Source organism: Prunus dulcis, chromosome 3 (assembly GCF_902201215.1).
Source record: "Prunus dulcis chromosome 3, ALMONDv2, whole genome shotgun sequence".
Lineage (NCBI taxonomy): Eukaryota > Viridiplantae > Streptophyta > Magnoliopsida > Rosales > Rosaceae > Prunus > Prunus dulcis.
The window spans coordinates 24,032,201-24,058,203 of record NC_047652.1 but is presented as its reverse complement, the minus strand read 5'-3'; the positions used below and the strand labels follow the sequence as shown (position 1 = coordinate 24,058,203).

Sequence of the window (26,003 nt, the reverse complement as noted above, 5' to 3'; positions counted from 1 at the left end):
ATCTGAATTGGGCTCGGCAGATGAGTTAAGCACGTAGCATTGGCAATTCTGGACAGAAAGGAAAGGAAGCCATCAAGCCTAAAAAAGAGCCCAATCTTATTATGTTGACAGTTATTATGTTGACAGTTATTTCATGTCATGGTTGGTGCATCGTGCAGCTTTGTTCCTTCCTGTTGTCAGACCAAATGTCTTGTATGCCATTATTTTAGGTAACTAGGTTTAGGGTTCATCACATTCATTCATAGAGTTAACAAGTGGGAGGGAAGGTGTTTGATTCGTACGTACCACCATTAAAGCTTTTCTGTGGAATCTTTCCAAGACCCCTAATAAATTCCAAATTATTTAATTTACAGATATCTGATGTGATTATTCATGACCTAATTAACCCAACAGCCCCACCACCACCACCACCACCACACCAGGTTTTGTGATTAACCTAAAACTTCACCATTAAACTACTCATTTCATTTCTGAAGATTTTTTTCCAAAGTCAAAGCTAACTAAGACATGGTGATGGTGCCTGCCTTTTTGGCTGGCTGGCTGTAGAAAGAAACTAGAAAACACAAAAACAATTGGCTCATGATTAGAATATGAGCCCCAATTGGGTTGGTTGGGCTTCGTTTGCTAGCTAGCTAGTACCTTACGTTACCCTGCATGCCTGCACTGCACTGCACCTATATCAACACAAACACAAGTTACAACGGCTACTTTCTTTCTCATTCATTCATTCAAAATATTATACAGTAACCTCCTCCAACCAAGTATCAAAAGTCTCCCAATTGGCGTTCCCTAGCTATTAAATAAACAAAAGGAAGAAGATGAGATGAAGAAAATCTGTCTGCCTATTATATCTCTCTTTCTTTCTCTGTCTTCCTTGAGAGATAGGAAGGAGAGCATTAATGGCGAAGACAGAAGCATTAAATATTTCTGAGGGTAAATTAATTGCTTGCATTAATCGCTACAAGTGTCTGTTGGCCCTCTTCAGGCTCCTTAATTGCTACCCTCATCTGCCCCCTAACACTTCTCTCTCTCCCCTCTTATCCTCTGCAACCACTCTCCCATATCTCATTTATTGCTTTGCTGCTCTCTCTACATCTCTACATCTCTCTCTCTCTCTCTCTCTGGGCAGTGGGAAGAAGCAGTAATTTAATACATGCCATGCCAAGGTGAAAAGTATGTGAGATTCCATCATCTTTTACAATATTCCACCATGACACAAAAATCATGGGTTTCTGAGGCCACAAGCACAGGTTTAGTAAACATCCCATCCCATCCAAGTAAAAAGACAACTGTAATTATGGGTTCATTTCATTTAGGAGATTCAGATTATCTTACTCTTTTCCTCCTCCTAACTGTAGCTTGTTGAACTCAGAACCCAGCTGAGTTGAGCTTGACTCGGGCATGTTGAACTTTGAGCTGGCTGACGAGGGGACCTCTGTTCCTGGTTGCATGGGCCCTGAATTTGTAGAAGAAGAAGAAGCACTTAAGGCTGCCTGTGAAGTGTCTTTCATTGACATCATTCTTGATGGGTTTGATTGTGGTGCTGGTGGTGCTGCACAAACTGGGATCACTGATCTGATTTGAACTGCAGGGGCAATCCTGTGCGGGCTGAAACCTCCAGTGTACATGGCTCGGTCCTTCATGTGGCTACTTGTAGGCAATGCCTTCACTGGACCTAATGGAAATTGCCTTCCAGTATTAGACACAGGAAATTGCCTATATGCAGAACTTGAATTTGAATTACTAGGACCCTCCTTTTCAATGGCCTTGTTGTTACTAATAATGATATCTGATTTTCCAGTACCAAGCCATTCTTCCTCATCCCTTTGGTGGTCTTCCAATGGAGGTGGAATAACTTGTGATCCCCTCCTCACATTAACTTGTAGTACTGGGATAGGCCTATAATTGGAATTGGATAATGTGTAGGAAGAGGAGTTGTCTTTGTTGAGCAGTGTAGTTGGTGGCAAAATCTTTGAGGCTGTTCTTGGTGGGGGTGGAGGAAGCTGAGATGCAAAGCTGTTTTGCTTCTGCTTTGAAACTTCTGGAACCAAATCTGTTAACAGATCTATCAGCCTCCAGTGTTGATTCTGTAGAGAGTTAGCAGCACTGGATGTGGAGGATAATGATGATGCAGAAGCAATAGTATTGTCTCTGTGGCATTGGCCCCTGACCATTCTTCTCCTTGCTTGAATTTGATCTCTCCTCCTTATAAATTGTTTGCTATTGTGATCATCTTTGGGTCTAAAATTTGAGAGCACCCCTGTCACAACTGCCTGGTCCTGTTCTTCTGCTTCTTTAGCTGTCAATGGCCCCAAGCCTGGCATTGCACAAAGATGTATACTTGATAAAGCAATTTCATTTTGCTAAAAAATACCAACTAAACAAAATTGTGAGAGAGAATGGGAAATGAGAAGATACTTCTTTTCAAGGCAGACCATGCTGCAATTGCAGCATTCTTCTCGGCTTGCTTCTTGGTTTTGGCTGCCTCACCTGTAAAACTCATGCCAGCAAGCTCTACAGTACAAGTGAAAACTGGGACATGGCCAGGACCTGATCTTACGGTGGTGTACACAGGGAGCTTCAGCCCAGCTCTGTGAGCGGTTTCTTGAAGAAGGTTTTTGTAAATTCCAGTTTCATCCTTGATCAGACACAATCCACAAAAAGGTATGAAATGAAGTAAGAAAACTTGCTAATTAATAATTGAAAAGTAACTGAAAACAGAGAGGTTCTAGATGATCTTGGTAGTTGGTAGGGAAAGAAACCAACTTACAAGAACTCTTGCAGTGAGAGACCTGGAAGGGCCTCTTGTGGAGAGTTTATTGAGGGCTACTTCTGCAGCTGCGTGCTCTGCTTGTCTCAATGTGGTGCAGTAGTTTGGGCCTTCAAAGATCTCACCGTTGAAGTTGACAGAAGCTTTGAATCTGGGTGCATGATCTGGTCCTTGTCTGATGCACGCATAGGAAGGGAGGTTGAAACAGCTTCTCTGTGCAAGCTCCTGCAACTGGTTCTTATACATGATATCGCCTTTCACAAAATACATCCAAACAAACCATCAAATTCTACATGATGAAGCCATATTATTCCATACAATCTTAAAAGCAAAACCCATCACTTGAAAATTAGCTCAGACTCAGAGACACTAATTATATATGTAATGTAAGGCTTAGGCAGGAGATATTATCAGCCCACCAAAAGAGTGAAGAAACTGAACTCAACCAACTGATAAAACTAAGACAGAATCAAGCAAGCAACTCACCAGATTCCGTAGTCCTCCTACATTGGCTTCTTGGGAGTCTTCTTGTCTCTCAGGACAAAAGCATCTGATAGTAAGAGTGGGGGTGGAGAGGAGAAGAAAGAAAAGGAAGTAAATATTGAAGTTGAAGGTAGGTAACTACTAACTAGGTGAAGTGAAAATGTCAAATGAAGCTTTAATTACTCCTCCTGGCTTCTCTTTATTATTTTTTTCCGCTTAGGTTAGGTTCTTTTTTTTTCTCTTTTAGGGTTTTACCAACCGTTACTAACTCAAATGAAATCTTTTCCTATTACAGTAAACTTTCTCGTGTAACGATGATTGAGGAGGAGCCAGACCCAAAAACCAGCTTTTTTTTGGGGGGTGGGGGGTCGTAGACTTGTTATTGGATATAGGAGGGTCAAATTACACAAGAATCCTTGCAGGGATACTATTTTACAAATCATTCTCCATCTGCTGCTTTTGTTTTTGGGGCGTGGGGGTTAATTTACCAACCACATTCTATACGTGCAATGACAGCGTTGAATTTGAAGTTTAACACCAACTTGGCTGGCTCTGTGCTGTGGTCAGTGATTATAGCTCTTTGCTGGCAAGTGATAAATGATATTCATGCTCTGCTCTTATACGCAGCTGGCCTCATTTTTCCACAACGAAGACTAGCTAGTAATAAATAAGTGTTTAGTTTATTTGCAACCTCTAAAATTCTTCATTAAATTCATGGGGGAGGGGGGGAGAGGAGAGAGAGAGAGAGAGAGAGAGAGAGAGAGAACGCAGTAACTCCACCACAATTGCAATACAATTAGGAACTAACTAATTCCACAAATGCAATACAAAAACAAGAAAGCTCACTCATACAACACACAAATTCCTTCCTAAATGCACAATGGCCAACCCAACACTTACAAAAGACCCTTCCCCAAATTGCACATAATATTAATGTGGGTGTTAAATGGCCACGCATGAACACAAACCACCACTCTGCTGCCACACAATCAAATCCTCCATTCCGCTACTATACTGGTCTGTCACATTTGGCTGCCTATGTATGTCGGTTCTCATTTGTCAAGCCACCACTGCTACTCCCACCCGTGCGGTTCGGTTCCCCGACTCTAGCTGCCAAAGCAAGAACTTCGGGGGACATTTCCCAGCTTCCACTTTTCCTTCCCCAGCTGGATCGCCTGGGGTGTATTCCAGCACGATCCACAGTTTCATCGACTGTAGTCCTTATATCTGGGGAAACTTCACCTAATTCACCATCCTTTAAATTTAAGCGATCATTGTTGTTAAGTTGCCCTTCATAATGATCACCCCCAGCATTCATGTCTCCCCACACCGTTTTTCTGCCCATTTCAATGTCCTCCACAGCTTTTCCCATATTTGGGCTCATAAAACCTCCACCCCCTGACCGAGGAGGCAACACAGGTTCCCTTGGCACCTTCGCCCTGAAATTGTTCTTGGACTGGGGAATGGTGGTACAAAATATTTCCTTGAAATTCTCAACCACTCCTTTGTTATAGGGGTTGGCTCGCCTATCATATCGGTACCGGAAATTCTCATATGTAGTCTGTAAAAACAACGCAAACAGATATAAGCTCCTGTTCATTCTAATAGATGAACCGTGTAGATAGAGTTCTGCAAGGGTTGTGACATGTTGAGATCGATCTCTCACCTGATTTGTACTGATGAGATATAAATGGAAGGCTGTAAGACCACCAACAAACCACATTGATATGAAAGTGTAGACTATTAGGACAATAGAGGCTGGAGTTTTAATCATTGCTTTCCAAATTGTCGTGTCCTCGGTTCCCATGATCCTTCTAACGTAGACCCAGCAGAATGCAAAAACATATATACAAAGAAGGGTTGTGGAGAACACAAACATGAAGAAGAATCGATAATTTCTCTGCACCCAAATTAGTGAATGTTCAGATATATTTTCCATAGGCAACTGAGAATCCATCACATCAGCAACAGGTATATTCCATGCCAGTAAATGAAACAAAGCCAAATCAAGAACACATATTTAACCAGATAAGCTCAAGCACGTGATGTGAGCTACCTCCATATGCCAGTGACTGAATCATTTAATAGTCCACTTTCTTTGCTGATTCCAGGTGGAGATTTGTATATTTCAAATCTTTGGTATATTACTAATATTACCAATGCATGGATGCATGAATGTATGTATGCAGACATTCATGCATGTATATAGTTTGAAAGAATGCACATATTATGCATGTGAATGCCCATATGTGTGTCTGTCTCATTTCATATACATTGGCAGAGCAATCAGAAGGCATGAGTCTAATGAAAGAATTACTTACCAGCCCAATACACTGCCCAACCCAAGGACAGTGGTGATCGAATCTTTCTACGCAGTTGTTGCATATTGAACAGTGGGAGCAGCGAGGAGGTCTATAGAGCATACAAGTATCACAATACTTGATCTTGACAGGGATTCCATTCACCTCTACTTCCTTGATGCGAGGCAAACGCAACTGTGGTGTTTGTCCAGCCCCACCTTCTACGTTCCCATCAAATCCTTCTGGCTCTGGGGGGTGTGTGTTACGGGGAATTATACCAGGATCTCTTCCAGAGGTTAGCAGGAGAAGAACTAAATCCTGAAAATAGATCATTGTGTCATTATATTTTCACACTGCAGATACATCAACATATCTAAATTTATCACTATATCCACCTGCGAATTCCCAGGCCCAACTCTCAAATCTAGTAGAGATTCAAACAATAAATAAATTTTCGAATAGGGTGCTTGTGGAGGCACAATTTTACTAGAAACTCCAGAACTTGTTACAAGTTACAACAACTCAAACCTAATTGATTATCATTTACTTCTACAAAGACTCCTGTGAAGGGAAGAAAACTGACAATACCAAAGTAGATTCAATAACCTAGACTCATATTGAAGACTGTCCATAGTGGTAAAGGTTTAAGAGAGAGTAAATTCTACTACAACATACAAACTGCATTGATAACAATCACTCATAGAAAGGGTATCATACTCAGAGGAAGCGATATGCTCCATGAGGACCTACTACCAACTTATACCAATCCATATCTCATAACAAGTTCAATCCTCCATAACTTACCATGTTCCCCGCTAATCTCTGCGACAGATACTAGCATGTTATAGTGTGAAAATTGTGAATCAGGACCCCACATAATAATAGTAGCTTTCAATAGTCCTGATAGTAGCTTTCAACATAACATGCCAAATTGTCAGGCAAAATAAAGTTTCCTTTACACAAATAAGCCGTGTGTGATTTAGAGAGAGAACTCACATAAACTGTGAATACCACAGCGACAACCATTATCAATATTCCCAAGTGATGTGAGAAATGGTCCATCAACTTTCTTGCAACAAAGATGCAGAAAATTGTGACAGGAGCAACAATTAGAAATATGGTCAGCCCCAGTGATCTTACATCTGGTCCGAAAATAAACCTTCCCTGAAGGAAAAATATCTGCAAAGAAGCAAAAATAACATATATGTAAGTTTTCATAATGCCATTCATACTCTTTTCAACCAAAATAATAATAATAATGCCATTCATACAAGGCAAGGTACTGCACTACAAGCAGCATCCAATTCTAACAGCAAGCCAAGCTTGGCATTCAAATACATGTAGAACATAAGCTCTATGCTTATCAATCTACAAACAATTGCCACCTATACTATAATTCCTTGTTAATGAACACAAAATGAGTCGACTTCATCATCATCCTTGTCTTTGTCTCGAATATATAGGGTCATCCGTATCAATTCTCGTATTCCACTGTTTTCATTATATTCAAATTGCAACGTCTCTCGTATGAAATCTAATTTTCTTACATCGTTTTCGTATAACTTCTAAACTTTTTCAAAAGGCAAAAGAAAAAATTTCATTCCTTGACTGTAACATCTATCCAAAAATAGATATAAAAACATACGAACAATAGTAGTGAGGTAACAACAATAATACCAATCACAATCACAATAATATAAAAATAGTAACCAACATTGTCAATGAGAATGGTGCGACACAAAATCGTAATCCATCAAGTCCTAAAACTGAAATTATATAAATAGGGAGCCACTGAAATTATTCCGGAAAAAATCTAGCAAAAAGAAAAAAGAAAAGGAAGAAAATATTATCAGGCTAAAGGGAGAAGAGGAAAAAGAGAATAAAAAGGAAACTGACATTGCTGCCTTTCCAATTTTGGTAGACCAGCAAATCAGTGGAGGCGCCGGCGGATCCGGAAGCCGGATCCGATCGCTGGGGCGGAGGCACCACGTACATCGCTTCCTCACCACCAACGCTCTCAGTTTCAGCTCAATAAGATCCTCCTCGCTCGATAGACGATACAATGATGTCGACTCTCAGGCCCCAAGGAAATATGGAAAGACCAAAAATTGATAATGGAATGGAAAAAGGAGCTCGAGGGCTCTTTCGGGGCGGGAAAATGGGTCGGTTTCCGGCGAGCAGAGTGAATGGTTAAGGTTGGGCGACAAGGCATGCGGGTGGGGTTGGGGCAAAAGGGTTTTTCTTCATCCTTTTGGAGGTGGCTTTGCCTTGGCTTATTACTTTGGGGGGGCTAAAGCAGCAGCGGTTCTATCACTGTTGTGTGTATGTGCTTTACAGGGGGGATCGGCTGATGTGGCGGGCTCTGATTGGGTGGAGAGGCTGGGGATGGAGCGGCTGGCTGTGGTGGGTGAGAACCCAGTCCAAGTCCCAGTGTGACTTTTTTAAAGTTTTTTTATTTTTTGTTTCTTCCCAACATTGGAATGTGACCGGCCCTTCCTTCTAGTCTGGTTTTGAACCCTTTCCTTTCCTCTGTGTTTGGTTGAAGTATATATAACTTTGAGTTTAGCTGAATTTGGTATCTAACTATACCTAAACAATAAATAAGTGGTTTTTCAATCCCATAATTTCCACTTTAATTACTTTTGGACAGATACTTACAAATTCTGTAATAAATTACCAACTAACTTTTATTCTATTAACTTTTTTTATTTTTAATGTTAAATTAAAAGAGTTTCTGAAGTCGAATCTCATTTCTCATTGATTTATAATTAAAAAAACCTCCTCATATAATTCTGTTTCTCATAAGTTCCATCAACATTGATTTCATACTTATAACAACTTGGTTCACTCTTGAGTTCATTCATTTCCACTTCACATAATTACAATGGATATATTTTAGGATATGTCATATTCTTGTAGTCCTTTAGATTTTTTTTTCAATTTTTATGAAGTTTTGTAATTAATGGGGGCAAGTTCTTTGATAAAATGCCTCAAAGAAGACTAAGGTGGGGGGCAACCTGCTCTACTCCTCTACTTATGTTATTCTTCTTGTTCTCTGGACTCACTCTTCTCATTTTTCTGTTTGTGTCATCAATAGAGGAACTAGGTAGAATGTGTTGTATTATTAATTTCTGCATGAATATATTTATATGATTGTGTTTTTTTTTCTTATATCTAAGAGTCGACTTATCTTCATTATTAATGGTGTTGCAACAATATTTTTCACAAAAGAAAATTTATGCTTCCGCCATTGTATGTGGTAGACATTAGTCACATTATATTACTCATTGCAAAACATATTGAGACATTCCTCAATTACTATACCTACATATTAGAGACATTTATAGAAGAAGAAAAAAGTAATTATAAGTTGATTAGAATATTGAACCAATAAAAATGTAATATCTTTGGTAAAACCCATGTATTCTGTTTACGGAATTTTAGATGGAAAATCCATTAAACTCCCGCAATTCACAGAATGCCTTTTGATTGAGTACTAAATATTTTATTTTTTAATTAAAAATGAAATCCTTGCACACAAAAAAGAAAAGAAAAGAAGGCTTTGTCTGCGGTTCGAGAATTGTTTAAAGACATGAATTCTTTCTTTTTAAACAAGAAAGAGATCTAACAACAACAGATGTCAATGGTGGTAAGTGGGGCCATAGTCCACACGTCCAGTGCCCCTCTAATAAACTCTGTCTTTCTTTTATTATTTTTGATCATACGACACGAATAGTGCCTATATATTTGTGTGTGTGTTTGTGTTTTATAGTTGCTTGATGAACGCTTGCTGTAAAGTGGCAGATGAGCAAAGCAAAGCTGCAACTTGCAAGAATAAATAACACCGTTTGGTAAATAGAGAATATAATGTTAGGGTTATTAATATTATTAGGGTAAGTGGCATGATGGATGGATGAACCCCCTTCCTTCCCTTGTGCTTAAATGAATGATGAATCCTTCCATGATGCTTGCAGCAGCCAAGCCATGTGTGCCTGCTCTTTTGCCACTTATATAATATTAATAGCATACCAATATACAAATTACGAGTTTGAAATTTGCTCAACAAGGCAGTCAGCTGCTCCTCCAACTCTCACTATAAATTATTATAATGCGTACTCAAGTTCGAGTTCCTTTCATTATAAATTACTACTTGTACTCAAGCTCGAGGTTCTCCTAACGTATACTAGAGAATTTAGAATATCATTTATCTAAAATATATAATCTTTTTCCTTTCACTAAAAACAACAAATAAAGACAACAAATCGGATTAACAGTTGTACGGAATAAAGATAAAAGAATAAAAAGAGTTTCCGAAAATGAGATGACGTGATTCTTTTATCATCCACCCACACAGTCAGACTCAGACAGGTGTTTTGGAATTAGTGATCGTTCTAACTCCATTAACAGTATTTGAAAGCATCTGGACTTAAAAGCACCGGTCGGGGTTCCATGGTGTAGTGGTTAGCACTCTGGACTTTGAATCCAGCGACCTGGGTTCGACTCCCGGTGGGACCTTTTTACTTTAATTTTTTTGCATGGGGCCCAGCAGATCTCTCATATGAAGAAAGCCAGACAGACAACTCCCCACTGGGCCAGTGTCACCAGTTTCTTTCTTATAGTTAATACCTTCACCTTCGATTACGAGCAGCTCCTGCTAAAACAGATTTTTACTTTAGATTATATGTGGATCACAAAAGTTGCCTTGGGTTTGTAGATACATACTTTGTACTTGAGATGACCTTTTGACATGAAACTGAGGGATGCACGCGAGATTAGATTCAGGAATGGAATTGGTAAAAAGCCAAGTCAGTAGTGCAAATTAATACATGATGCATTCCGCTCTCGTGCAAATTGCAAATGAAGAGATTATGTGCCTTTTCTTAATATAATACAAGGTATGAATAATAAAACAGAAATAACTGACAGCGTCAATAACCACTTCCACTGTAAGTGTATACACAACAGAACAGACACAATGCAAAGCCTTGCACAGAGCAGAGGGCAACACAACAGACACAAAGGAAGACTCCAGCAGCTTTCAAAATTACAGGAAGATTACTGCATAAATGGCTCACACAATTTGAGCAGCACAAGCTTTGGCCATCCACAGGAAGACTCGAAATCTTAAAAGTTGAACACAGCACAGCCATGGCAAGCTTTGCTCTCATTCCCAAAATCCTATCATTTCTCCACCTCCAGATATGATCCACAATCCCAGCCAGCCAGAGCCAGAGCCAGAGCCAGGCAAAGCTTTTTCACTACATATCATAATGCACTTGTTTACCTTTCCACTCTCAACAGCACAGCAGCCCAATTAACAAAGATGAGACCAGAAATGATCCCATATTCACCATGCACTCTAGAGTACTATGTACTCATGAGACTCCAGCAAAACCTGGCACAAAAAACACAATCTAATAGCCTATGGAGTCTTTACAAGTGCTCATAAGTACTAGACAAGGATTCTGTCAAGAGTTGCCTGCTTACCTTTGTTAGCTAACCAAAGGATGGAAACCTCCTCCCCTCAACATTATTGTTGCTAATTCACATCAGACAGATCAGCCCAAGCTGTCAGAGGCCTAGAATTTCTGAGTTTCTCCCAAGCACAAGCAATACTATAGAGTATAGACTCCATCTTTAGCCGGAAGCCACCTGATCCTATCCCTACCACCAACATTATCGGGAACCAAGTGGTTTATGGAGTTCCTGATTTCAAGTAAAGCGTTGGAAGTTAGATGAGGCCAAAACCCAGTGTAAAATTTAGGACAGTTGTGGCTTAATTATTAGTATCTTATTAGTATAGTGATTCTGCTCTCCATCAGTATTAAATATTTCTTCCATGACAATCCTGAACTATAAAAACATAAGTTAGGGGCAATAATCTTTTCATTTTTCACAATAGGCAATCATCTCACGGGTTAGTGGCATAATAGTTGTTAGCACAAAAAACCAACCCAGACCTTACAGAACCCATGTATTAGATGAGTGGTGGTAACTACTTCTGTATGTGAAGAAAATAAATCTCATGTAATTGCATATTGACTTAGAAACTACTTCAGGCTTAAATGTTTCTTGGTGCACAATCAGCAAAAGCTAAAAACTTCAAATTTAATTTTTAAATGGAAAGTTGTCTGTACTTCGAAAAATTCTACATGGTGGGGGCAAACCCAGGCATTGCACTATAGACTAGTTATCTAAAGTCATCATCACTAATTTGTGCACCTTGTCTTCGTTTGTCTCTCCAAGTCTCTCCCCACACCTTGGCCTCAGCAACAGCTCTTTCTCTCTCCAACTCCTTGTTTAACATAGTTGTTTCATCTGGAGAGTTATCCCCTGAACCCTTTACTTCAACCTTGTTGGTCTCATTTGGTTCATTATATGGACGGGATGCCAAGTAATCCATAGCAAGCGCAATATCCCTCATTGAAGGCCGGGCACCAGCATCTTCTCTGAGACACATGGAAGCCACTTCAAAGGCTTTCTTCAAGACAGATACTGAAAAGCTACCTTTAAGCTGTGGATCCGCAAGTTGCGCAACATTCTTGTGGTCTTTCATGAAAGGACGTGCCTACATAGGCAAAGAATGGGATTAATCATGGCCAAATATCAGTTAAAGAAAATACTGCCCTGCATATTTAGAAATTGAACACATAACCCTACACAGAAGCAAAATCTTTTCTTATGCCAAGTATTCAACCACGGTGACCTCCAAGATGAGTTGAGTGCTATCAAAGCCAAAATTTACTGCTATGCATTCTTTCCTATATCCTCTTAAAAAATAAGAAAAGATTCCCCACTTCACAAAATTGGTTAAAACTGAGGCATTTGAATTATACAACTACAACATAAGAACAGCTTGATAAAATACCATGCAGACAAGACATCAATCGTTGCTCAACATCCTCAAAATTAACAAGCAACAGAATGCGATAATATCTACAAAAAAAATACTCAGACCTCTACAATACTTATTTATGCACTCGAGATGATAGCTATAGCTATAGCTACAGGGTTAACTCAAGTAACTATATAACGTTGCCCTTGAGAGCCTAATCAGATGCAATGTTGGCATACTAGTAGACATAATAAAATGAAACAAAGTGAATTACCCACTCAACAAGATGCTTCTCACGACCAAGATTGCTATCAATCGCCTTATGTCCAGTGATCAGCTCCAACAATACTACCCCGAAACTGTAAATGTCAGACTTTGCTGTCAGCTTTCCGCTTTTAGCATATTCAGGAGCACAGTAACCATGAGTACCCATGACCCTGGTGGAAACATGCGATCTATCTCCGGTTGGACCAAATTTTGCAAGCCCAAAATCAGAAAGCTTTGGGAAGAAACCTTCGCCCAATAAAATGTTAGCTGATTTTACATCCCTATATATTACAGGTGGATCAGCTTCATGGTGAAGATATTCCAATCCCCTGGCTGCACCTGCAGCTATCATCATCCTTGTATTCCAATCAAGTGGCTCCTTACCAGGTGGAGGATCTGGCAACAATAACATGGGGAGGTCAGGCACTTGAAAATTTTATAAATGAGAAGATATAGGATAGCGAGTTACATGACATGCATTACGTACGATTAGCATTAGAGCCTACATACATAAGTTCTTTAGAAGTCAGACTGTAAAGGGTAAACACGAGAGCTGGAATGTCGTTAGAGTGGTTCTACTGCCTCATATATGTCACTCATAAATATTTGAAATATAATTTCCTGTTTTACTCACAATATGAAACAAACATATAAAGCAGAGAGTTGAGGTGAACTACAACTAACATTGTTCATCATTTATTAGTTGTACGTGTGTTGGGTTACCTCAGACTAGAGTTGAGTTTGACCCCATGGATCGAGGAAAAACTCATATTCTTCAGTCACTAGAACCAAGATACAAGCTCTAAACTACATTAAACTATGTGATGCATAGCCTACTTTGGCTAAGCAAAGTCTTCAGGAGAATATGATTCATTGGGAAAGACTGAGAACAAACATTCACAATCCATTTTTGATAGGAGGGAGCTCACGAATTACTCTTGTAACTCTGGCCACCCCCCTCAGAACCTATTGATGAAAAGAGGAGAATCTCCTTTTTTCTTGGTTAATTTTGCACAAGATGTATAACTGAATATATAGTGAATCAATTCATGGGAGTTTAAGCATGAAAGGAACTACATATCGTGTTATAAAGTGAAAGCTGAATGGCATTAAAGCATTTACAGTGGAGGTGATCTGCCAAGCACCCTAAGGGCATGAATTCATAGACAAGCAGGCGCTGCTCCCCTTCAGCACAGTAACCACTTAAACTGACAAGGTTAGGGTGACGCAGAAGAGAAAGCATGAGAACCTCCACCAGAAACTCCTTTTCTCCTTGAAGACCCGTCTGATCGAGTTTTTTTACTGCGACAACCTGCTGAAAAGAAACTGCTCTCTTTAAAATTGAATAAAACAAATCATGAAAATAACTTAAGTGATGGGGATGAAGATATCAGCAATCTTGAATGATAAAAAGTTCAGAAGAAGTTAGTCATCCCTTGAAACACTTACTTGACCAGATCCCAATTTTCCTTTGTATACAGCCCCAAATCCACCTTCTCCGATACAGGAGTCCGTCCTAAAATTTTTAGTTGCAGTTGCAAGCTCACGGAAGGTGAATGTCTGAGCCTTATTTTCAGCATTAGTTCCATCTTCTGGAGCAGATTATAGGACAACATTCAATAACATTAAAGAAGCAGAAATATCTAATAGTACAGGGCAGAAGAGAGAACTGTATCGCATCAATTTGATTCAATGTGTATAATACTGACTCAGAGCATCTTAAAATTCAAATTCAGTAAATTAAGCAATTCTCCTAGAAATACATTGAAACTGTAAACAGCTTAGCTAAGATTTAGTGTTGGTATGAGTTCTCCAATAGTTACTGCTGTCATTTCATTATCCTATTTAGGTACTGGCAGTGAGTAACCTTGGAACTATGGCTAGCTTTGTCATGATCCTAGACAAGCCCAGCTGAAAAGTATAAAACCCTTAACAAGTGTCAATCTTGAATATTTTTGCACGCTTTGTTCTAATATTTTTAATATTTTCAGAAAAGATTGAAACTTGGGATTTCAGAAAAGATGTCATTTTCAATTGAAACCAGATAACAGAAGGTGGTAACTGGTAAATGAGAAAAACAAATCCAAATTGAGAAAACAAGAAACTCCAAGAACATGATCGCATTCAGTTATAATACCCGCGATGAGCTAAAGGCGCAAAATCTAAAAAGCCAACTGATTACAATATTATAGCATGACCCAAATCACAAAACAATACAAAGAATCAAGAACACTGTCTTGACTCTAAAGTTTGATGACAGGAAACAAACTGATAGCATTCTCAAACTGGTATTCTAATGGAAAATAAAGAAAGAGAAAAGAAAGAGAGACAATCGTATCGTATGAACTGACCAGAAGACAATTGAGCCACATTCTCCTCAGGCTTGCGTATTGTCGTCTTCCCGACGTCTTTCTTTTCGTCTGTGTCGCTCTTGAGCTTCTTCCCCTTCCTGAACCCGAAACATGGGCAATAGCCCATGTTGCTCCAACGGAGATGAAAAATGTTTTCCAAAATCCCAAGAAATTTAAACGAAGAGAAAAAATGGGAGAGCCAAATTAAGCACTCAACATTTGTTCAGAGTGGCACACACAACACAACCCAACCCTATTTTGTATATGAAGGCAACAGAAACAGAGGGCTCGCAATTCCCCAAACACACAGGCTTCCAAGAAACGACGTACCACGGGACGAACGAGTACAAATGGGATCTTTTTCTAGAATCCATGCTGTCGCTTTTAATATGACGTCACCACTCACACGTAGTCATTCCTTTTGTTTTTTATTCTTAACTTTTGGATTGGTCAACTTCTTCTTCTTTTTTCTTTCTTTTTCTTTGACATTCTTCTTCTACCGACTTCTCATATTCTATCCTTTCTTCTTCCGTGCTACTAATAATAATAATTAATAATTCTGCTAAAATAGAATAACAAATTATTAATAGTATGAAATCTCTTTTGGAATTAATAATTTATATTTATTTATGCCGGATACCTTGACATTATTATATGTAATCTGTTGGATTTGATTTTAATACCATAGACGTTTTCCATCCATCATCCCGGAATTCAGTGCTTCAAATCAAATCTGTGACATTCGATGTGCTTTTCTTATTTATCCAAAACATAGAAAGGAAAAAAGAAAAAAAAAAGAGATGGTTCTTTCTGCCATTTCAAGTTTGGACTTAACAACCATATATGGTTACGAGTTGACCACCACGTATTGCTACTAGGACTTCACTTCTCACTACTTCGACCCACCCAAACGGCAAGGGAAACTCATTCAAAAAAATAGAGTCATTATTATTCTCAAGAGGATTGGAGAAGACTTGTTGAAACATGACACGTCCAGCTTAGGTGTTCAACCAAAATAAATAAATTTCTACTAAGCTCGATACACTTTGTTTAATGAAAAATACTTCCCTTCTTCCATGTAAGTAAAAACTTCTACATTTCTGCCAATAGCAGTTAAACACGTGTGTAGTCTTTCTTTTTGTGTTTTCAATTCCGTAGATGGAGGCAAGCAATATCCTAGTTTAATCAACCTGCGTGTGTAGATATTCCCCATGTTTAAGATCTAATTCATTTTTAGCTTTAGCTCATTTCTACTTAAGGGTGTTGATCAAAACTTCGACAAACAAAATTCGAAATATTTAAGATAAACCGGCCATGACTTTGATTTTATGGTGGTACAACAAAAGAACCGAAAAAAAAAAAAGAAAAAAAAAGGAGTTCGATAGAACGTCAATGAGTGGCTTAATGTTACAAGTATAAAAAGTGGAGGACGTGCCAAAANCATAGGATGAATGAAATGCAACGTCAAGTATTACAAAAGGAATGGAACAGTTTTCACCACAACCTTCCTTGAGCTACAAAATGTGTCGAGATAATTTTCATCAATTGTGCCAAAGCCCGATAACTGGATGCCGTACTCCGCCAACTTCTTGATATCCCTTGGAAGGGGGGATTGCCAAAGGCCATCCCACCATGCCGGAGGGAGAAGCGGTGTGAAAGCACATTGATTAGGCTGGTTATGACACCCAAGGGGGCCTGCAAATCTGTTCCACACATGCCCCCAACCAATCTGAAATCTTAAACCTTCTCTCAACAAATCACCTTGAAAGCTGCTTAAAAATGCAAAATTAGAACCAGTTGGTTTGTCGCCTGCGAAAGATAGAATAGAATGAACATTACAACACTTTGAGGTTTGAGCAACATTTGTTAAAGGAAATTATCCAAACACTATATGTATGTATGTACCAAGATTGTTTGCTGCAGCCAGTGCTGCAATTAACTGTGCATAAGTCGTCCCAACACGCCTGTGAGCCCCAGACACAACAGCATATTTTGCACGTGATGCGAGAAAGAAGTCTACAAAGGCAACCCATCTGGGCGCTGGGCCCCAATCTTTCATTCTAAAATCTAAACTGTGCAATCCCTTTCTGCTATCAGATATATTTCCTTTGAAAAGTTCATAATCAAAATGAATGACCTAAGAAAAACCACAATTCGATTAGAATCAAAAGGACACAATTCGATAGTTAAACAATTTGTAAAAAAAAGAGATTCTCAAAGCATTTAACTCGTTTGGGTGAAAGAAATTAAGGCTGCATTCCTGACTACAGATTTAAAAGAGAACAAAGTTATATAGAGTTACACAATGTGGGGCCACAAATAGGGGATGCACATAGGTGGTATTTATTATAAAATTCATAATTTCATGAGTGTTATACAATGCTGATTATGCAGTATAATTTGTAACATGCCAGTGTAAAAGTATATTACCTCTGCAAATTTGCTTATATTTGGTGTAATACTTTTCACAAGAGAGGGAGTATCTGACACTATGACTACCCTGGGTCTTGGTGACTTGCCAAGATTTTGCTTAGCTTTTCTGATGCAGTTCAATGCTGCCTGAGCAGCTCTGATAGACCTGGAAAACACGAGGCAAAACCCTGCGTCATTGATTAAACTCATAGGAGTGTCAAGTGTGTGTGAAAGCTTTCTGATGCATGTGTGCACATTACAATTGGTTTGGTATCAACTAACAGGGGAAGTTTAAGGATAATAACACTTCACAATGAATTGGCTGCAAAATTTAACCTATTTCTGAATTCAAAATTTAACCTAATCAAGAAATGAAATAAATGGGAGGTTGCATTACTTATTCATGAGCATTCGCATGTGCAGTGAAATATCAGGTTCCACTCCACTAAGAACCCAATTGACGGCATCCTCAACATCCTCAGAAGGAGTTATAAGCACTCTCATCAGCTCCCCAAATACATTAGGCCGAGAATGGAGAACCTCTGGCTTTCCAAATAAAATAGAAGCAGCATTCCTCATCTCAGGGTGTATATTTTTCAAGAAAAATTGGGCTGCCACAGCATCATTTGTACCTTGGAACCTGCAGTATTAATGTTAATGATCATGTGATGATATCTGATGATGAGTTATCTAAAATTTGTCTCACTTTACCATATGATAGGTTGCTTCCATTTCCTCCAGTCACTACAAAGGACATTTGTCTGTGTTGGCTTCTCAAAGTCATCAGTCCTCATAATCAGTTGCCTTCCATACTTCTTAACACATTTATTAAGTCTCCACAGATGCTTAATTTCCCTCATGGTAAAGGAAACGTTGGAATAAGAAATGTAATCCCCGAAAGGGAATTTTCCCCTGAAATAAGCAACATTGATGTGAGCACAAGAAAAAGCATGAATTACTGCAACTTAGTTATGATGATCCTACTTGTGTCAATGTGTGTTGGACCCCATTATGTGGTAATGCTAAGGTAAACCATCGACTGAGTTGCGAAGAATGGATCCAAGGCACATGAAAAATGATTGCAGTGTAAAATTATAGGTTCCCATAACAGCACTGCTTCTGGGGCATTCTAATAAACATTCAAGGGAAGCTCTATATAACCTTGTTTTTATATTTTTAAATTTATAAATTTTAATAATGAGAAACAGCAATATATAACATATAATAATATGGTTTAATGGTAAGCCAAAAGACCAACTTTTTCAAACAATTCAGGTTACCGCAGGGAAAAAGAATTATGAAATACAAGAAAAGAAAGGCTTGAGAAAGAACCAATATGCCTGGTTTGCCCAATGATCAGGGACCGGTTTAATAGTATACTCAATGCTGCCCCATTTAAAATTTTGTACATTTCATTCCCGAAACCTGCCTCTGATGCTTTACCCATCACAAAGCCATGCTGACAAAACTGTTCGGGAGGAAGATTTCGGACCCGGGAAGCACCTGAAATTGAATGAGTCGTATGAGCTTCCATCTCATCTCTCAAAAGTTCTATAGGATGAATCACAGGTTCCACACTCAAAGTAGGATGCTATGGAGTTTGAAAAAAACAAATAAGAAATTAAAAATCACTTTTTTTTTTCATAAGGATATCAGCAAATTCAGTGAAATATATAGATTAAATATAAGAAAAAGCTTGTATATGGAACAAGAATGTGAAAGATGGATGGCCTGACTGGGAGTAGTTGTGAGGAATAAATACACTAGATGGAATCAGAATATGGGCAGGCAAAGCATGAAAGTGCTAGTAGAATTGTTCAAGCAGAATCAGGGAACATAACCTAATGTATCTCACACAAATGTAAAATCTTAAAAGAAGCTGAGAAATTAAGAACAGGACCAATTTCAATGTTTGGGACTATCACATGAATCAGGTAGCATGTATATTACATTTAACACTAACAATCAGCCTGAAGAAAATGAGAATAGAAAAATACCATTCAAGTGAAAGTGATGTTGAATAAGTTTCCTGACTCTGAGACTTTCCTCCCAGAACCCTCCTTTGAAGTCCTTTCCCATCTCTTCCACCGTAGCACAGGAGTTGGATTTTCTCTTACTCTTGTTCTCAGGCTCGTCCTCAACCCCAACCTCACCACCGCTTTCAGACTCCGAATCCGAATTGTGAATTTGCATGGGGAAATCGGGGCTCGTTGGAGGATCAACTTGTCTTAAGTTGAGCATCAACAGCCCCATTCCAGCACACAATGCACACACTATCAGAATTGACCCTACAGACACCCGTCTCCTTCTCCAAACACCATACCTCATCTTTTTCCTTTCCTTTTCTGTGTGGCTAATGGATCTGAAGCCACAGATACCCTGCCGACTACCTCTGCCTCTCGAGATGCTCAGTTACTGAAACACAGAGAGTGGCGAGTGTTTAGTGGATTTGGGTTGGGCCACCGTTGTTTTCTTTCAGGCCGTGCCTCGTGGCCCACTACAAAGTCGAGTAATAAATTCAGTCAATAGAAAATAAAGGAGAAATAAAAACAAAAAGGGAACGAGAGAGGGAGACGTGGCGACCACAAAAAGAAGGTGGGGGGAGGAAGGGAAGGCCAGTCAACGGTCAAAAATTCCAAAATTCTAACCACCAGTGCACAACAAACCAACAAACAAATCTAGTCCACCAAGCAAATTATAGCTCCCCTCCAGAAAATATTGCGTCCGTACATTCTCCCATGCCACCCTCTCTCTCGCGCCCTTTACAACGACCATTTCAATCCACACCTTAACAAAACACAAAACAAAATCAAAGCATCAAAAAAACGAATAGAATTTTGTTATTATTTGCTAAAACCGAAACAAACCAAGAATGAAATGAACGGATAGTTATTCCGTCCTCATTGCATCTGTTTTTCTTCTTCATCAAACCCTCTCCCAGCTCCTCCTCCCATTGTGATCTCCATCCCACATATTCTCACAAAAGCAGAATGGAGAAGAATCTCCCAGAGAAGGATGATCAGCCCAAACACGACGCACCGTCACCCGACTCCTCCGCTGCAATTTCAAAGACTAATGACGATCACAAGTCCACTAGTGAAAAGCCTGAGGATGATCATAAGTCCACTGGCACAAAGCCTGATCATGATGATCCCAAGTCCACTGCAAAGCCTGATCATGATGATCCCAAGTCTACTCCAAAGGCTGATCATCATAATATTGATGATCATGATCATAAGCCCACTGCAAAGCCTGATGATCATAATGCCAATGTGAATCCATCCGAGACCGTGGTTCATCTTCATATCGACGGTGATGACCCGGATTATGAGATGAAAAAGGACCACGATCCGAATGAGAATGAGATTAAGACTGAGAATGACGGTCAAAGCGATCCGGTAGTAGTTGAAGATCCAGTTCCTGAACCCGAACCCGAACCCGAACCAGAAGAAGATCCCAGCCTCGAGAAGGTGTCTGAAGACCTGGACCGCTGCATCTCCTCTCTGTCCAGCGAGAAAAATGAAAACGACGACGGCCTCAGTTTTCCTGAAGAGCTCCCTAAGCTGGTGGAAAAGTTCATGAATCTGGTTGAAGATGAGGTCATAGCGAAACGCGACTCGGGGGAGAGCAAGATCAAGTGGTGCCAGGTGCCAGAGGAGGACGCGTCGTTCTTGGAAGCTCTGGATCGGATAAGGAGGCTGAGCAAGTATCTGTCTTTCCTTGGATTGAAATTCGAAGAGAGTCACGGCGCATTGATCAACCGCCTCGGAAGCATTCAGCACAGAGCCTTGTTGTATCTCGAAGAAGAATTCAGAATGCTTCTAGAAGAATCTAGACACTGCACGGAGCCTAATACTCCCTCGGCTGGTGATAAAGACCACAACAGCCACGGCAATAAAGGCGGGAATAATAATAAGCAGCAGCAGGATCAAGAACAGGACCGCTGCATGTTGCCGGATTATTCTGAGTCACGCGGCGGCGGAGATCAATTACAAGCTGATATTTTTCCTGGATACGCTCAGGAGGTGGTGAACAATATGAACAAGATAGCCAAGGAGATGATATCAGGTGGATACGAAACCGAGTGTTGCGAGGTTTATACAATCTCGAGGAGGCTTGCGTTCGATGAGACTCTGCACAAGCTGGGCTTAGAGAAGCACAGCCTCGACGACATTCAGAAAATGAACTGGGAAGCGCTGGAGAGAGAGGTCGTGTCGTGGATCAAGGCCTTCAAGGAATGTGCCGCCGTCTACTTCTCCGGCGAGCGCAAGCTAGCCGAGGTCGTGTTCGCTGACTACCCTTCCATCTCATCCAGCCTGTTCAGCAATCTGACGAGAGGAGTGATCATACGGCTCCTGAATTTCGCCGAAGGGATCGTGATATCCAAGCGGTCGGCGGAGAAGCTATTCAAGACGCTGGATATGTACGAGGCCTTGCGCGAGGTGGTTCCGAAAATGGACAATTTGTTTCCCGTGGAGTGCGTGAACGAGCTGAAAGCGGAGACCACCACTGTTCGGAGCCGGCTTGGGGAGGCGGTGATTTGCATTTTCTGTGATCTGGAGAATTCCATTAAGGCTGAGGCAGGGCGGAACCCGGTCCCGGGTGGTGCGGTCCATCCGTTGACCCGTTACATGATGAATTACCTGAGGAACACGTGCGAGTACAAGGAGACGCTGGAATTGGTGTTCAGAGAGCACTCAAAGATCGAACGCTCCGACTCAACGAGCAGGCCAGATCATAACTACGAGGCAAGGGAGGGAATGTCGTCGGGGAACGCGAACGAGCAGAGCGACCACCAATCGCCGTTCTATTTGCAGCTGATGCGAGTGATGGACTTGCTGGACTCGAATCTGGAGGGGAAGGCGAAGCTGTACAAGGACTCTGCATTGAGCTCCATCTTCATGATGAACAACGGGCGCTACATCTTGCAGAAGATCAAAGGGTCGACGGAGATCAACTCGTGTATGGGGGACACGTGGTGCAGGAAGAGGTCGTCGGATCTGAGGCAGTACCACAAGAACTATCAGAGAGAGACGTGGAGCCGGCTGTTGCAGTGCCTGAGCCACGAGGGGCTGACCGTGCACGGGAAGGTGGCGAAGCCGGTGTTGAAGGAGAGGTTCAAGAGCTTCAACGCCTTGTTCGACGAGATCCACAAGACGCAGAGCATGTGGGTGGTCAGCGACGAGCAGCTTCAGTCGGAGCTCAGGGTTTCGATATCGGCGGTGGTGATTCCGGCGTACCGGTCGTTCTTGGGGAGGTTCTCGCAGGTGCTGGACCCGGGGAGGCAAACAGAGAAGTACATCAAATTCCAGGCGGAAGATATAGAGACGTACATTGATGAGCTATTTGATGGAAACCCCAATTCCTCCATATTCAGGAAAAAACCATGAAACCCTTCTCCCCTCAGATAGTTTTATTATGAATTGAAGCAGCCAGCGTAGTCTGGCCTAGCCAGGCGCGCATCAACTGTAACTCAAGGCTCAAGGCTCGTGAAGTTAGCAGACAATCGGTTAAAGGAGCTAGCGAGGTCAGGTGTAATGCATGTGTATCGAAGATCATAAATAGGATCATGTGATTATTTTGCTGAAGATCAGATCAGGTGAAAATGGCCAAAGCGCTCAGAGCCTCATTGATTTGGTTCTGGATTTTAAAAATTCTTCTTTCTTTTGTTTATTAATCTTGCAATGTTGTGTGAACATGCACATTGATTTCTTTTGTTAAATACTGATCCAATTCTTTCATGAAACCGCTTCATTGATTTGTTTATAATCAATAATTATAACCTTTTTGGTTTCTGATGTGATTAATTTTATAGCATATATGTATTTCTAGTTCCTTTTTGGTGGAATATATTTGTAGTTCCTTCCCTTGTTACAATATATATATACATATATGCGTGTATGTAAAAAGTAATCAATCAGGCTCCTTGCATCCAGAACTATACGTGCATGAAGTTTTTATGACTGTCTAGCTAGTACAGCACAAACAACCATACAAGTAATATTGCAGAAACCAAAAATTATTAAAGATGATCTTGGTGATTGACCAAAAGGAGAAACGGAATCCAAGGTACTGTTTCCAATGTGGAACTGAAAGAACCATGAGGGGGGATGGAAGGCCAAAATGGTCTTGGACTAAAGGAGAGAGAAGGGATTTTTAGAAAAGGAAGGGGTAATAATTGGGTGAAAATGAAGCACAGGGAAGGGAAGTCCTAATTTTTCTTCCCACATAAGGTGATCTCTCTCTTTGATGGTCTGAAATTCAATGCGTTTAGGCTGTAGATGCAGAGATTGGCTTGTTTTGACTTGACTGTTATTTCATCTGATGTGGATTTGTAACCAGGAACATTGCATGCTGAAGATGAACTCCACATTAAGGTTGCCTGGCAGGAAGACACTATTGCTGAATCTTGTGCACACTTGATCCCCTCAACAGCTGGGATTTCCAACTTGTAGACCCCATATTTGTTCGTAGTTCTGTTCACCGAGAATGATATATGTTCTGAGGTTCTTGGTGAGACTGCTTGGAATATGCAATCTATTTTAACTTCAGCACCTGCTGGAAATCTATTTTAGCTTCACTTTTAAACAAATAATTAAGCAACACACATATATATATATATATAGCTTTACAATAGTAGTATGTATGAGTAATGAGTGTTGAGAAATGTGACCTGGTATGAAGTAGCTGTGTCTGGAGAAGGTGTTGTTGGAGCAGATGTCACAATAAACAAGACCCATTACAATAATCTGGGACCGGGTGGTACCTTTTACTGGTTTAGCTTTTGCTGCTTCAACTCCCAAAAATGCTGACTGGAAAAACAAAGATGAAATAACCAAGAGAAATAGTGGATTCATGGCAACAATGGATCAGATGAGAGAGAGAGAGAGAGAAAGAGAGAGAGAGAAAGAGAGAGCTAGGGAGGATGAAGAGTTTGCTGTTATTCTGTGAAAAACTTTGAGAGCATTATCACATTGTTGAAGATGAGTGTATTGTGTGGATAGTGAGTGAGAGCAGTAGATGATGGAGATCCAACTGTAAGCAAAAAGTTGGGGACATTTTATCATTTTCACTACAAACATAGACATGTGACTGTCATTTGGCAAGATGTGTAATTGATGTGTAGGAGAGAGAGAGAGAGAGAGAGAGAGAGAGAGAAGAGTATAGATTCTAGGCAGGGTAATAACAGCTGCTTTTTTATTATTTGAAGGTCTAAATTCGAAAACATCCAATAACACAGAAGCTCATTTTATTTATGCAAACTCTGTATACTAATAGCCTGTCTAAACTACACTACAAGTCTACAACAATGGAGAAATTAATATAATAAATCTCTGCATGTATGTAGTTTAGGGTTTGTTATGTTAGTTGGCTCTTAAACTAAACCAAAGTCAGTTTGTGTTATGGAGAAATCTGAAGATAGCTTTTATGACAACCACAGGACAGGACAGGGCAGGACAGGACCACAGTTCACTCAATCCAAAGTACTGTACTTATGGGCTTTAATTAATACGAATTTCATCTCTATTTCAACCCAACATCCATAACAGGACAAGACCCCACATTTATTTTCAGGGCCCATGAAATCAAATTGAAAGATCCAATTGCAGGAGTCTGTTGGGTCCCGGCTGAATTATTTGAAGCCCAAATTCACAAAGTAAACAAATCAGCAAAACGGGAAGTAATGTGGGATTTGCAAGAGACAGAGTTGACAATTATGTCAATAAAATTTATTAATACAGATTCTAGTTTGACCTAGCCATATGCTTGTTCAGAATATAGTCCAAGCCAAGCCAGCAGAACAGACCATACAGTCGTCCCACATTGGATTGGACGTAGCTCAATTTTTACTGCCCTTTCTTTTCTTTTTAATCCCACCATTGCCTCTTCATTCCAATTAATTCATATGAAAATCATATAAATGTAGGAAATTAACCACTTATGCGTTATTTAGTTAGTCAAGTTAGATTGGTTTTGATATTGATATTGAAGATGGGAAGGGAAAGCAAGAGTGCAGACAAAAGAGTGAGTATATTTGACACATGTGAAAGCAAGGCAAGGCGTGTTGTTGATGAGTTGAGTTGCCGCCTCAGAGGGGCATTTTGAGGAAAAGGGATTGCGGGTTAAGACAAACGCTTCATTCCTTTGGCAAATACAAGGCTTAGGCGGCGCCACCGACGCCACATCCGACGACTTTGCCTATGTCTCCTTCTTGGTCTCATCCCTTTCTTCCTCCCTCTCACTCTCTCAAATCATCCCCTTGTCTTTCTCTATTTTCACAACTCTCCCACCACTTCTCCTAAATCATCACCATCATTACGATAACACATATAATTTGTCTTTTATTCACATATATACAACCAAAAAAATCTCCACAACTTATACTAATTTTCATCATAATCCACAATTTATACTTATTACTTAAACCAGGTGTTTTGTGTGTGCTAATGTTTAAAGGAAATATTTTTGCTCACCACTTTAACCCAAGTTATAATCTCATCACCATTGTCAACACTTGACACGTATTCATGGACCTAACTATAGTTAACTATTTGCTTTGTATTTATGGAACCATGGTTATCCTC

General features: G+C 40.1%; 6 protein-coding genes and 1 non-coding gene across 11 annotated transcripts; 2 read left to right on the top strand and 5 right to left on the bottom strand.

The window, feature by feature from the left end:
• Window positions 1-695: 695 nt before the first annotated feature.
• On the bottom strand, window positions 696-3,441 carry LOC117621551 (double-stranded RNA-binding protein 3-like). The gene is made up of 4 exons (XM_034352102.1): window positions 3,257-3,441; window positions 2,771-3,024; window positions 2,419-2,638; window positions 696-2,317 (listed from the first exon to the last, which is right to left on the bottom strand). Exons 2-4 carry the CDS (start codon window positions 3,014-3,016, stop codon window positions 1,332-1,334), a joined length of 1,452 nt encoding a protein of 483 aa, XP_034207993.1. The 5' UTR covers window positions 3,017-3,024; window positions 3,257-3,441; the 3' UTR covers window positions 696-1,331.
• A 573-nt stretch (window positions 3,442-4,014) lies between these two features.
• Window positions 4,015-8,124, bottom strand: LOC117621552 (probable protein S-acyltransferase 7). Its single transcript, XM_034352103.1, has 5 exons — window positions 7,450-8,124; window positions 6,550-6,732; window positions 5,575-5,871; window positions 4,920-5,153; window positions 4,015-4,814 (listed from the first exon to the last, which is right to left on the bottom strand). The coding sequence occupies exons 1-5, from the start codon at window positions 7,546-7,548 to the stop codon at window positions 4,290-4,292; spliced, it is 1,338 nt and encodes a 445-aa protein (XP_034207994.1). The 5' UTR covers window positions 7,549-8,124; the 3' UTR covers window positions 4,015-4,289.
• Window positions 8,125-9,996: 1,872 nt separating this feature from the next.
• TRNAQ-UUG lies at window positions 9,997-10,068 on the top strand. The gene has a single exon. It is a non-coding gene; the product is annotated as a tRNA-Gln (tRNA).
• Window positions 10,069-10,458: 390 nt separating this feature from the next.
• LOC117621488 (serine/threonine-protein kinase PBS1-like) lies at window positions 10,459-15,295 on the bottom strand. 4 transcript variants are annotated; one of them, XM_034351996.1, is made up of 7 exons: window positions 15,007-15,295; window positions 14,105-14,247; window positions 13,778-13,970; window positions 12,663-13,051; window positions 11,776-12,121; window positions 11,041-11,259; window positions 10,459-10,948 (listed from the first exon to the last, which is right to left on the bottom strand). In XM_034351996.1, the coding sequence occupies exons 1-6, from the start codon at window positions 15,131-15,133 to the stop codon at window positions 11,249-11,251; spliced, it is 1,209 nt and encodes a 402-aa protein (XP_034207887.1). In that variant the 5' UTR covers window positions 15,134-15,295; the 3' UTR covers window positions 10,459-10,948; window positions 11,041-11,248. The 4 variants fall into 4 exon arrangements, with proteins under 4 accessions (XP_034207887.1, XP_034207885.1, XP_034207886.1 ...); XM_034351994.1 differs by lacking the exons at window positions 10,459-10,948; window positions 11,041-11,259 and having other exon boundaries at window positions 11,620-12,121; XM_034351995.1 differs by lacking the exons at window positions 10,459-10,948; window positions 11,041-11,259 and having other exon boundaries at window positions 11,620-12,121; window positions 13,778-13,967.
• A 1,071-nt stretch (window positions 15,296-16,366) lies between these two features.
• On the bottom strand, window positions 16,367-20,337 carry LOC117622333. Of its 2 annotated transcripts, XM_034352983.1 has the most exons (8): window positions 20,002-20,337; window positions 19,416-19,915; window positions 18,759-18,921; window positions 18,130-18,330; window positions 17,816-18,058; window positions 17,437-17,584; window positions 16,912-17,143; window positions 16,367-16,815 (listed from the first exon to the last, which is right to left on the bottom strand). In XM_034352983.1, the coding sequence occupies exons 2-8, from the start codon at window positions 19,744-19,746 to the stop codon at window positions 16,478-16,480; spliced, it is 1,656 nt and encodes a 551-aa protein (XP_034208874.1). In that variant the 5' UTR covers window positions 19,747-19,915; window positions 20,002-20,337; the 3' UTR covers window positions 16,367-16,477. The 2 variants fall into 2 exon arrangements, with proteins under 2 accessions (XP_034208874.1, XP_034208873.1); XM_034352982.1 differs by having other exon boundaries at window positions 19,416-20,337.
• LOC117622331 (exocyst complex component EXO70B1-like) lies at window positions 20,328-23,317 on the top strand. Its single transcript, XM_034352979.1, has one exon. It carries the CDS (start codon window positions 20,409-20,411, stop codon window positions 22,806-22,808), a length of 2,400 nt encoding a protein of 799 aa, XP_034208870.1. The 5' UTR covers window positions 20,328-20,408; the 3' UTR covers window positions 22,809-23,317.
• Window positions 23,318-23,344: 27 nt separating this feature from the next.
• On the bottom strand, window positions 23,345-24,448 carry LOC117622335. The gene is made up of 2 exons (XM_034352985.1): window positions 24,092-24,448; window positions 23,345-23,973 (listed from the first exon to the last, which is right to left on the bottom strand). The coding sequence occupies exons 1-2, from the start codon at window positions 24,273-24,275 to the stop codon at window positions 23,630-23,632; spliced, it is 528 nt and encodes a 175-aa protein (XP_034208876.1). The 5' UTR covers window positions 24,276-24,448; the 3' UTR covers window positions 23,345-23,629.
• Between the last annotated feature and the right edge of the window lie 1,555 nt (window positions 24,449-26,003).

Coding starts and splice junctions, on each gene's coding strand:
- LOC117622331 (XM_034352979.1), top strand. CDS start 20,409: ATGGAGAAGAATCTCCCAGAGAAGGATGATCAGCCCAAACACGACGCA.
- LOC117621551 (XM_034352102.1), bottom strand. CDS start 3,016: ATGTATAAGAACCAGTTGCAGGAGCTTGCACAGAGAAGCTGTTTCAAC. Junction 2,639..2,770: donor CTCTCACTGCAAGAGTTCTT/GTAAGTTGGTTT, acceptor TGTCTGATCAAG/GATGAAACTGGAATTTACAA. Junction 2,318..2,418: donor ATGGTCTGCCTTGAAAAGAA/GTATCTTCTCAT, acceptor GTGCAATGCCAG/GCTTGGGGCCATTGACAGCT.
- LOC117622333 (XM_034352982.1), bottom strand. CDS start 19,746: ATGAGGTATGGTGTTTGGAGAAGGAGACGGGTGTCTGTAGGGTCAATT. Junction 17,585..17,815: donor ATGCGAATGCTCATGAATAA/GTAATGCAACCT, acceptor CGTGTTTTCCAG/GTCTATCAGAGCTGCTCAGG. Junction 16,816..16,911: donor GGCTGCAGCAAACAATCTTG/GTACATACATAC, acceptor TATCTTTCGCAG/GCGACAAACCAACTGGTTCT.
- LOC117622335 (XM_034352985.1), bottom strand. CDS start 24,275: ATGAATCCACTATTTCTCTTGGTTATTTCATCTTTGTTTTTCCAGTCA. Junction 23,974..24,091: donor ACACAGCTACTTCATACCAG/GTCACATTTCTC, acceptor GATTTCCAGCAG/GTGCTGAAGTTAAAATAGAT.
- LOC117621552 (XM_034352103.1), bottom strand. CDS start 7,548: ATGTACGTGGTGCCTCCGCCCCAGCGATCGGATCCGGCTTCCGGATCC. Junction 6,733..7,449: donor AAAATTGGAAAGGCAGCAAT/GTCAGTTTCCTT, acceptor GCTTCTTTGCAG/ATATTTTTCCTTCAGGGAAG. Junction 5,872..6,549: donor CTGTGGTATTCACAGTTTAT/GTGAGTTCTCTC, acceptor ATCTATTTTCAG/GATTTAGTTCTTCTCCTGCT.
- LOC117621488 (XM_034351994.1), bottom strand. CDS start 15,133: ATGGGCTATTGCCCATGTTTCGGGTTCAGGAAGGGGAAGAAGCTCAAG. Junction 13,052..13,777: donor CTTGGCAGATCACCTCCACT/GTAAATGCTTTA, acceptor TATTGTTGCCAG/ATCCTCCACCTGGTAAGGAG. Junction 12,122..12,662: donor AGAAGCATCTTGTTGAGTGG/GTAATTCACTTT, acceptor TTGCCTATGTAG/GCACGTCCTTTCATGAAAGA.